Genomic DNA, 12022 nt, shown 5'->3' on the forward strand with positions numbered 1-12022 from the left:
GACCGTTCTTTCGGGAGAGCGGGAACGCGTCTAGATGAATCTTGTCAAGCCCAGGGACCCGTAGTAAGGTGTAGCGACTGGATGAACCGTATTTCTGCTTTCTCGCGAGCACGAATAGGCCTCTCCCCGCCCTCCACTCCAGCCCTGCCTCCCGGGCTCAGACCCCTCCCGGTGGCTCGCGGCAGGTGGCGCTGTCTGCGGCGTCGCAGCGGCCCTGGCTGCCGCGGCGACGATCTCCCAGCGGGCAGTGCGGCCCGGCTCTCCTGAGGCTGCGAGTGCCACGTCCCAAGTGCTACGCGGAGGAGCGGAGAGGGCGGTACACGGGGGGGCGGGGAGCAGCGCGGAGCCCGGCCTGGCCGCCCTGATCGCCCGCCGCCATGGGCTCCTCGCAGAGCGTCGAGATCCCAGGCGGGGGCACGGAAGGCTACCACGTCCTGCGGGTAAGGGCTTCGACGGCGGCCCGGGGGCGGCGGGCTGGAGGCGGGGCCCGGCCGCGGGGAGGCGGAGGCTCCGACGGGCTTCTTCCCGGGGCAGCCAGGCCTCTCCCGAAGGAGAGGCGACCGCGGGCGCTGCTTTGGCCGAGGCCGGCTCAGGAGGCCGCTCACAACCCGCCTCCCCGGAGCGTCTCGGGCCCGGGTCCGCCGCTCCGGGAGGACGGGCTGGGACCAGAGGAGGCAGCCGGCGACTTGGCCAGGAGCGGCCCAGGCGAGAGGGCAACCTTGACTCCTTTCCTCTTCACGGCCTTCTCTGCCCCCACCCCTTCATTCTTAGCTCCCAAAGTTAGGGAAGGCTCAGGCGCAGTCTGCAAAAGAGGTGATGGTGAAGGTAGCATTTGAGTTTTCCGAGAAAAGGAAGCCTGGAACCCGCAGACTAGAGGCGGTGGATGCGACGGCAGGTGTTGATTCTCCTCCGCGCTGTCCGGGTGTCCGAAAAGGCCAATTAAGCAAACAAAACAAAATGGCCTAGAAGTAGGTTTGACGGACTTAAATCTACTTGATTTTGACTGTGGTTTTTTCTCTCCTGTGTCGCTCCTGACCTTCCCAACCCTCCTCTTCCACATTTCCTGGCGGTGGGAACTTCCGTTCTCTTTTTTCTAAGGCTGCTCAGGGTGTGGTGGAGATTAAGGTTTAGATCCACAGTGTAAAAGAGGTAATGGAGAGGAACGTTTTTTTTAAAAAAAAAAAAACCTAGGTAAATAAAGGAAAGCAACTTCGGTCACCAGGATGCAGAGAAACATAGTATCTCGAAAGGCGTTAGTAAGCCCCAGTTATGAACAGCCTGGGTTGTACGGAGCGTGTGGTCCTTTCCTCAAGGAACTGGGAGCCTTTAAAAGAGGCAGTGTTGGTTGTGTGTTGTGACACCTGCGTTGAGTGATAACGTGATGGACTGTCAACAAAGTGGTCCCAATCTGTAGCACCATTTAAGGACATAATATAGTGTAAATAGATAGCTCCTCACAGGCAAGAGCATTTTCACTGAAAGTGGGAAAGTGCACTTCCTGGTGCTAGTCGTCTTCTTCCTTAGGTCCCATGTTTTAGGTGAGACAGCATTCTTAGGGCCGTTATCAATCACCTTTCTGATCTTCAGGATTATCACGTCTAATTGTCTCTCCACTCTGCTAAAAATCCCTCTTGAAGCCATACGCTTGGTGGGAAAGGATGGTTTTCCCAGAAAATAAAGGGAATCTATAAATAAACCATAATACCTTCCTGTTCTCTTTAGCTAAACCACCCCCCAAGTGCCACACTGATAGGGGAAATGGAAGGAGAATTGTCAGATCCCAGATGTGAAGTTAAAGTTAGTGGCGGTACTTTCTCTATTCTCTGGTTTGATTCTGAGTTCTCTGCTTTGCAGTATGTTATCCAGTATTACTAGCTGATTCTCACAGTTGCTGATTGTGGCCATGAATCCTTGGGGATTCGTGATATTTTTATAATTACGCGCTAGGTAAAGCACAGTATTAATGAGTGTTAAAAGTCTGTAAGAAAGGTGTACGTGTCAAAAGGATTCCAGTTCAGTGACTTCTGTTGACTTTTGTTAATGACTACGTTCGTCGTTAAACAAGTTGAAGTGTATTTCTTTACATAGGTGCACCTCCGAAAATCAGCACTCATACATATTCAGTAGTGCAGATGCTGTTATTCTATAAATATGATTTTTAGAAGCACTAGGGGCAACCTTAGTTTCCAGTCTGCATCTGGAGCATAAATGTTGCAAAAGATGAAATAATTCTTTTTTCATTTGAATTTTATTAGAGGGGGCTTTAAAATAGTAATGATCATCTAGTTTAGGAGAATTTTTAAAAATGTTTCTGAGTTCCTAACCCATTCTGCCCTGATTCTGTAATTGGTTTCTTTATCTTTGTTTTTAGAGGGGAAAAGTACTCTGTTAAATCTCAACATATAAAAATTTTCTTTTCATTTGTTATTGCCTAAATTATGGTTGTATATTTCATCTCTGGATTACTGAGCTTGTAAACCAGAGTAAATATGGCAGGATAATCACGGAATAAAATCACCCATGTTTAACAAGCTCTAGAATGATTGAATTAGAAGTTAGTTTTCTTTAACAATTCCCTGGCCATTTCCTTGCTAGTGATAAAAACTTGTATGATTGTGTTTTGAAATACCAATTTATAGTGACACCCATATACACTGCTGTTTTATTACTGTTATTTTTAAATTGTATTCGTACAATTCAGAGATTGACCTTTATGTTTCCTCTGTTATTTTTTCATATCCATTGTTAGATTCTGCTTTAAAAAATATTTAGGGGACAACCTTGAAATGTTTCCAGATTTTCTGCTATGAACAGTGTACTTACCTTTTTATCTATTATGTATTAATGCACATTTTCATTTTGTGATCATATTATATACCCAACTCCCCATACTCACCCTAGAAGTAACCAACATAGTTTATGTATCATAGTTTATGTATCCTTTCAAAAATGTTCTATGAGTGTAAAAGAATCCACCCCCCCCCAACCTTTCACTGTTTCTTTTTGTTTCCTTTTGTAACTGTTAGAATAATATGCTACATATGGTTAAACACCCTGGTGTCTTTTTTGGCAAAGTGTCTTGTCTATCTTTCCATAGCAGCGCACAGAGATTTGCCTCTTGCCTTCACCTAGCTCCATAGTAAGTCTTTTATACCATAGTTTGGTTAAGTACCACCTCCTGGTGTTAGACATTTAGTTTTTCTAGTCTTTTGCTGTTCCAAATACATATCTACAACCTTAAATCCTACCTTTCGTTTTCACTTAAAATGTATTTTCCCATATTATTGAATTGTAATGTCTTTATATAAACATTGGTCTTCATTTTAGTAAATTACTACATTGTTTTCTGATTATCGGCACGTGTTCATTAGAGAGCATTTGGATAAGTTCAGAAAGTATAACAAAAAACCTAAATTACCTGTAATCCTGCCATCTAAAGGTAAATACTGTTGAAGTATTTTTCCTCGTCTTTTTTTTCCCTGTGCCTACCATTGCCCTTTAGCCATGTTTCACAAAGATTTTGAGTAATATGATATAATCAAGTACAGTATGGCCAAAAGTTATCATAGGATGTTGGCTTTACAACCTAAATATCCAACAAATGAGGAATTGTTAAATAAATCAAGGCCTAACTACAGATTGGAATTCTGTGCATTCAGTGAAAATTATGTTTCAAAACACTCTGTGGTCACAGGTATGCCTCTGTGTGTGTGCATGTACATTTGAGTGCCTAGGGAAATAAAATGGAAAGGTAATAAGCCAGGATATTAAAATGATTATTGGTGGATGGTGACATTTTTATTCCTTTTAAATTTTAATATATTACCCCAAATTTTCACAGTGACTATGAAATATTTGTATATTTACAAAAAATATAGTTATAAAAATTATTTTTTGAAAGTGGACTCCTAGTGAAAGATTTTAAAATTTGTTCAGAAGCTTTCTTTTGAAAATATCATTATAGGGAATTCCCTGGCCATCCAGTGGTTGGGATTCCTTGCTTCCTCTGCAGGGGGCACAGGTTGGATCCATGGTTGGGGAACTAGGATTCCACAAGCCGCAGGGCATGGCCAAAAAAAAAAAAAAAAAGAAAAGAAAAAGAACGTTGTATTTCTGATTCCCTTATGCATTGGGTCCGGTTCCGCATTCACCATGCATACCACTTTTATTCCCATTCTCTAATCCTAACATAAGGCAGGAGAAATGTTAGCCAGGACTTCTCAGTTTTGTTAGAAGTTACTACAGTTGCAGTATGTTGAATACAGAATTCTTGTCTAGATTTTCTATTAATTATCAAGTAAACCCAACAAGACCATTTTCAAAATTACGTTTTTGGAGTTGCCTCATGGATGCCCATTATAAGATGTTTCTAAATTAAAATATTCAAATTAATTCCACTCCACACTTAATATTCTTTGAAATGGAGGATATCTGAGGACATTCTGGAACCAGTGTTCACACCAGTATGGGGATATGAAAAATGTCATGTTCACTGTTCCTTATAATTTCCTCTGAGAGAGATTTTGAGATGATGGATGTTTTGAAGGAAAGGCCATTGAGATGAATTGTGTCTCCAGTGTAATAACAGGCTTTTATCTTCTGAGCCATTTGCTGCAGACTGGGCAGCATTAGGTACTCTCCTTAGAGGAGAAAGTGAGAGTAAGTGGAATTATTTCTATAGAAAACAGAATACCTAGACCGTATCTACTATTATATAGATGTGCTCTTTTTCTTTTTTTTTAAGAGTTGCCTATACTTTTTGAAAAAATTAATTGATTAATTAGTTAATTTTATTTTTGGCTGTGTTTGGGTCTTTGCTGCTGTGCGCAGGCTTTCTCTAGTTGCGGTGAGTGGGGACTACTCTTTGTTGCGGTGTGCGGGCTTCTCATTGCGGTGCTTCTCTTGTTGTGGAGCACAGGCTCTAAGCGTGTGGGCTTCAGTAGTTGTGGCACGTGGGCTCAGTAGTTGTGGCTCACGGGCTCTAGAGCACAGGCTCAGTAGTTGTGGCGCACGGGCTTAGTTGCTCTGTGGCATGTGGGATCTTCCCAGACTAGGGCTCGAACCCATGTCCCCTGCATTGGCAGGTGGATTCTTAACCACTGTGCCACCAGGGAAGTCCCCTAGATGTGCTCTTTTTTTAATGGAACCTAAGTAGTCTACATGAAATCCTGCAAGATTTCAACTTGGTACTTGTTCTGAGAAAGTGAAATCCCATTATTTGATAGTCATAATTTTTTTTTATTCTAACCCAGTGTTTCTCTAACTTTTTAAACTCATGCCCCCATTTGAAAAACATAAAAATCTCACTATTATCCCTTATCTTCTCACTCATTCTGAAACAGTGGGTATAAAAAGAAAACAGTTGGGTTATTTGATGTTTTCCAAATATAAAGTTATAATTGAAAAAGCTTTATAAACACCATTTGAAGATTCTAACCTGCTCCCAAAATTGATCTCTTCTAATAAAAGGCTGTGAAATTGTTTAATACACATTCTTTGATATTGCTTTCAAATGTAGGAATCAGAATACTTCATTTTATTATGAATGAATGTTTTATTAATGCCATGAAATACAATGTTTGTGAACCTTAGGACACTTTTAGGAATTGTCAGTATAATTAGGCATAAACTTTAACTGATATTAATAAGCCTCGAACAAATTAGTAGTGTCATGTTGTTTGTATACCCTTATATATTTTTGTGATGAAGTGTGCTTTGATGTACGGATCTTCAGGATCCTCATTTGGGGAGACCTGCTCTTGGTGGGTAATTATGGTTTCTGTCTCTGGTCAGTAAGTAGTAGAGTGCACAGAACTGGCTTCAGTGCCTTTCTGGGTCAGATACTGACAGGGCTTTTTAATAATTCCCCTGAAATTTTCAGAAGAATTGAACTTAGAATAACCACTAATATCAGTACATTCATTTAATATTCTACCAAAAGGATTATATTGATTGATTTACTAATAAAAAAGCAGTTAACAATCTAAACTAGAAAATATCCATAAAGATTTGATATGTGCTTTAGAATCTGACTGTAGATTGCCTTGGGAGTTGTGATTATCAAGTAAGATGACTTCTTTCCAAACAACATATGCAAAAACAAAGTAGTTACTTTGAGAGACTGTATAGGTCCTCTTGGCATCGCATATCAATTTACTACAGCATGAAGAGAATAGTGCTGGGGTTTTTTGGGTTTTGCTTGTGTGTTTGTTTTTTTAAGCATCAGTGAGGGATCATGTAAGCACATTATCTGCAGTAAGGAACCTTGTCATCTTGTGGACATGGGTACATTGAGAGACTATCATAGTAGACCACTGGAGACCACCCTTGTGAATCACTAGATTCTAGTGTCACTCCATCACTTCATTGTCTTCCCTTGGGCAAACCTTTGAACTTCTTTGAGCTTCATTCTTTTTATCTGAAAAGTGGGGATAAGAGTAGTGCCTCCTCCACCTTTTGTTTTTGATTTTGTTTTTTTACTAAAAACCACATTAGATAGTATACATGAAAATATTTTGGAAAAAAATTGAGCACATTCAATTTCTTTATTAAAAAATGCTGTCTACTTCATTGGTTATTCTGAGGATTAAATGGCATATTCCATGTAAAGCACTTAACATAGCATCTGGAATATGATAAAAACTCAATAAATGTTAGCTGTTACCTTTATTATTAGCATTTACGTTATTGTGTCACCTGTTGAGAACAACTATTATAGTGCCAATACTGCTTAAAATATACTTGTTGTAAACATTTTAATTAATATTTCCATTTAATTAGTCATTCAGCAGCTACTTTTTGTCCATGTACCTAACCCTGTACGTCACTGCTGTTTAAGTTTTGGATCAAATCTGACCCATTAATTTTATAAATGTCCCTGTTAATTTTTAAAGATCCTCATTTTTGAGGAAATTTTACATCTGTATTTTAAAAGATAGGTGAGTGCCAGTGTCCTTTTCATTGCTTCGCCACAGTGTTACTAAACACCTGAACTAAAATGACCTACAGTCTGTATAATTAAAAATGATCTTGTTGGGTTTGATCTACACTGTAAAATCTATAGATAGCTTAACAACAGACTTCTTTCATGGTGAGTCATTCAATCTTAGAGACTATCTAGTCTGCCTCCTCACTTTACAGCTAAGGAAAAGGAGCACAGAAAGATTATTGCCTGAGATCACACAGCAAGTTTTCTTTCCATAAGAAACAAATACCCGAGTTGGTGTTTGAAGAGTATAAAATAAGATGGCATGTTGCCAGAGTTTTAGTTTCTTTTGAAGCAGACCAGTTTCTTTCAGCATCATTTTTCTAACATGCAGCTCTTTTCTAGGAAGCTATGATGTAGTGATGGGTTTTTATTTCATTTAATTAGCATTAGAATTTTATTTCAAATTTCTTCATATGTCACAAGTTACAGCATTGGGTCAGAATCAGGAGAACATGCTCTTTGATTTATTTTGATAAAACACGTGAAGAGAATGTTTTAACAGGTGAGCCTTGAACTCTTCCAGTCTAGCTTGGGGCTGTTACAGATAGTGCTGCTGTGAATGTTACATTGTGTATGCCTTTGGAGAACATATGTATTCCCATTCCTACTGGGTATACTAAATGGTGGAATATTTGCAAAGATGTGTGTATTTTAGTATAGATATTGCCAAATAGCTTACTAACGTACATTCCCACTAGCAGCAATTAAGGTTTCTGATTGTTCCATATCCTCATAACACTTAGTATTTTCCCTTTTTCATCTTGGCCATTCTGATAGGTGTGTAGTGGTATCCCATTGTGGTTTTAATTTGCATTTCCTGATGACTGTTGAAGTCGACCACATTTTCATATTTATTGACCACTTCAGCATCCTCTTTTGTTTAGTGTCTGCTACAATCTTTTCTCCATTTTGTTAAGTTGTCTGTCTTCTTTTTTAAACAGCTTTATTGAAATGTAATTTACATACCATTAAATTCAGTCTTTTAAAGTTTACAGTTCATTGGTTGTTTAGTATATTCACCGAGTTGTGCAGCCATCATCAGTATCTAATTCCAGGACCTTTTTATCACCCTAGAAATAAACTCCCTATCCATTAGCAGTTGCTCCCTTTTCCTCCTTCCCAGCCCCTGGTCACCACTAATCTACTTTCTATGGATTTGCCTATTCTGGACATTTCATATAAATGGAATCATACAATATATGGTCTTTGTGACTGGCTTCTTTCACTTAGCGTAATGTTTTCAAGGTTCACTCATGTTGTAGCATGTATCAATACTTAATTCCTTTTTATTGCCAAATAATATTCCATTCTATAAGTGTACCACATTTTGTTTATCCATTCATCAGTTGAAGGACATTTCCACTATCCAGCAGCTATGAAATTTGTGTATAAGTTTTTACATGGACATGTTTTCATTTCTTCTGGTTATATACCTAGGAGTGGAATTGCTAGGTCATACAATAACTCTCTATTTGACATTGTGAGGATCTGCAAAACTGTTTTCCACAGAGGCTGCACCATTTTAGTATGAGGGTTCCAGTTTCTCCACATCCTTGCCAATCCTTGTTGTTGTCTTTTTTACTTTAGCAGGTTTTGTGAATGTGAAGTGGTATCTCATTGTGGTTTCACTCTCCTTAATGATTTGCAGTAATTCTGAATTTGTTCTGAATACAGTTCCTTTGTTGGATATTATGTTGTATCATTTCACTCTCTTAATTGTGTCTTGATGAGCAGAAGTTCATAGTTTTAGTAAAGTTTATCAGTTTTTTAAAAATTTATGGTTAGCTTTTTGTGTTCAGTTTAAGAAGTCTTGGGACTTCCTGGCGGTCCAGTGGTTAAGGCTCTTCCAGTGCAGGAGGCACGGATTTGATCCCTGGTCAGGGAACTAAGATCCCATCCCGCATGCCATGCAGCGTGGCCAGAAAAAAGAAAAGTGTTCATACTTGATGATCTCAAAGATATTCTATGTTTTTCTCTAAAAGCTTTATTGTTTTACATTTGACCTTTAGATCTGACGTCCATATAGAATTGATTTTTGAGAGACAACATTTTTTAAAATGATTTATCTCCTCTTCCTAGCTGACTGACGTTCTATGTCTTTTTCTCTTTTTTTGTTTAAGAGGTGAGAGATAATTAATACATGGTTAGAAAAATAATGTAGTGTCCAGGAATTAATTGGTTATAAAGATTTGCCCTCAGGTGGTGATTGTGGAGTTAGGAAGAGGAGTTTAAGATTTGTAGGACTCCTATCATATGTCAGAGACTTCACTAGGCATTTTATGAACTTAAGTTCATTCAATCTATACAATATTCTCGTAAAGTAGCTGGCATTTTCTCTTCCTTGCAGATGAGAAGATTGAGGCCCAGGAAGATAAACTTTCCCAAGCTCAAAAAGCTAATAAGTAGGCAAACCATGACTCAAAATCAAGTCAGTTTGGCTCTAAAATTCTATTATCTTTTCACTGTACATTTTTTTTTTTTTTTGCGGTACACGGGCCTCTCACTGTTGTGGCCTCTCCCGTTGCGGAGCACAGGCTCCGGACACGCAGGCTCAACGGCCATGGCTCACGGGCCCAGCCGCTCCGCAGCATGTGGGATCTTCCCAGACCGGGGCACGAACCCGTGTCCCCTGCATCGGCAGGTGGACTCTCAACCACTGCGCCACCAGGGAAGCCCCATGTAAAATCTTAATTATTAAACTTTCAAAGTTAATCTATTCATCTTAAATTGCTGTGATATTTGGCCCAATAATAAATTAAATAGCCCATGGAGCCGGGTATATATGTTTTTTCTTTTCTTTTTTTAAATTAAGATGGTTTGAAGGAAACATGAATCAACAATCATGAGACCTCATAGGGGACAAAGTATTGAAGTGGTAATCTGATGCTTGAGAGATTAGGTGCCTAAGAGATTCTTGTCAGTGGGTAATACTGCCAGAGGAACTTACCTTTGTGGATGTTTAATTTGTGGTGTAGTAGAATTTATTTTCCATGCTATGAAATATAGGAAATTTTCTTTAAATGAATTAGGGTCAAAGAGAGCATTTTCTAGGGCTCCCTCTGCTGGCTTCCTAGTAGTAATTAAGATACCTAGATGCCAGAATTGTGCTGGTACTAATGATGTAAATAAATTTAGGAAAGAAATTAATTTCAGGGTCCATTAGAAACAGAGATATCGATGTTTGTAGCAAATGAAAATAGAAAATAGAGAAAGAATTATTTACATTCATTTATTTATTTTAGAATCCAAATTTAGCTATTAAATCTTTTTAGAGTTACGGGGAAGAACAATTCTAATGGTATTGGAAACTTTCCATTTCAAACAAATAGTGGTAAAACTTGATACTTGGAGGGTGGCATGATAAGAATCAGTGTGTGGGATCACCTTTCTTGGTTGGTGGTGATATTACAAAAGTATTGCCTTTAGCCCTTTTTAACTAAAAGGTAAAGTGTTGGCAGCCTCAGTGGAGAAGTCTGAAATTGATCAATGGACTAGTTGGTTTCTAGATAAAATGGTCATTTGGAAACATTTCCAGTCAGAGAATTAGATGATTAGATGTGGACCCCATTAAATGAGAAGTTCCCTTCTGAGGGGGCTCCTAGGGTCTGTGCTAATTATTCTCTTTTCACACCTCAGGCATTTCGAACCTAATTGATAGGAACCTAATAGGCAGGCATCTTACACCTAGAGTATTACGACTTTTTTTGCCAGCTAGCTGTGACTTGATGTCTCTTTTCTTCTCATAATAGCTCCAGGCAGCCACCATTTTCCTTTCAGAGTTGCCATTTGAGGAGAAATCTATCTGCCATTTTGGAATATAAAATAGCCCCCATTTAAGAAAACTGAGTATAAAGAAAATAAACAGTATATACTGATTATTTTTATTAGAGAGCCAACACCTTTAAATAATAAGTCCCTTTGATATTTAACTCATTTAATTTACAAAAATGATTTAATCCCACATTTGCAGGAAATTTTACATAAAACAAGGTCAAACAGTTTTAGCAAGTTAAACACTGAGCCATCTTTATAATGGACAACTAACTATTCCTTACTGTGACAAATGAAGAAAATCTAGTTTTACTTCTTCAGAGGCAATGATAGTATAATTTGGCTTTAAATGAATAAAAGGTAACATTAGTCCAAATAGTAATGAATGTATCATTAATCCAAGATCAAGTCTCATTAATCCAAGAAGTCCGGTATAAGAGGGACATATTCTGGGAACAATTTGGGTTCCATTTTGAAAGCATTAAAATGATTTGTTACTGTGTGAATAACTACAGATTGATGTATGGGTGGATGTGGATCTGTTACTTGCATTAGCCTCAGAATTGACTATTAGAACTGTTTAGACTATTATATAAGTTCAGCCTACAAATATCAATGCAAACTCTTTCCATGGAATAGTTTTGACAGTATTTAGTAACATCAAGCAGAATAAAAATTCCTTAAAACGTTATGAAAATATTTTAGAGGAAATGCAAAATGTTCTGTATTAACTTTTTGCTCTTTTGTCATATTACTACCATAACTAGCTACCAATATTTATATTACTGCAAATTTAGGAAATTTAATAGTTTATTTTAATCCATTTCAAATTGGGGATGCTAAACATTTGAGTTGTTGAGAAACTAGGTAATCTTAATCTTCCATGTAAAATCCTCTGTAAGTCTAGCTCCATTCTTTCCTTCCAGCCTTCTTACTGGACTAATAGTTATATACTTTTGAGTTTCACCTCTACCACTACCCAGCTGTAAGACCATAGGCAAGTCATAAGATGGTTTCTTCACCTGTAAAATAAAAGAATTGCACAAAATCCATGGTTTTAACACTTTATTTGGGTTGAGGAGAAACCCTTTGAGAATCTGAGGAAAGCCATGGATCTTTACACCCTGAAAACTGCTGATTCATACAAAATGTTGCATATAATTTATTTCTATCCCATACCACCCTGTTGGCTCTAGGTATACCATATTATGATCCTCATTTTTCAGGCTCCCCCTGGGTTTTTACTCATATTATGTCTTTAAC

The 12022-nt window shown here is 38.5% G+C and overlaps 1 protein-coding gene across 2 annotated transcripts in view; it reads left to right on the plus strand.

Annotated features, from left to right (window-relative positions):
• The first annotated feature begins 329 nt into the window (after positions 1-329).
• The window catches only part of GORASP2 (golgi reassembly stacking protein 2), a 29617-nt gene continuing 17924 nt past the window's right edge, over positions 330-12022 (plus strand). Inside the window, exon 1 of one of the 2 annotated variants that reach the window (XM_082841637.1) lies at positions 330-440. In XM_082841637.1, the coding sequence (XP_082697763.1) occupies positions 378-440 (63 nt within the window). In that variant the 5' untranslated portion in view covers positions 330-377. Of the gene's footprint in view, positions 441-541; positions 969-12022 lie in introns of those variants that run through there. The other variant, XM_082841638.1, reaches the window with a different exon arrangement.

This window comes from Leucopleurus acutus (genome assembly GCF_964270905.1).
Source record: "Leucopleurus acutus genome assembly, chromosome: 6".
Taxonomy (NCBI): Eukaryota; Metazoa; Chordata; class Mammalia; order Artiodactyla; family Delphinidae; genus Leucopleurus; species Leucopleurus acutus.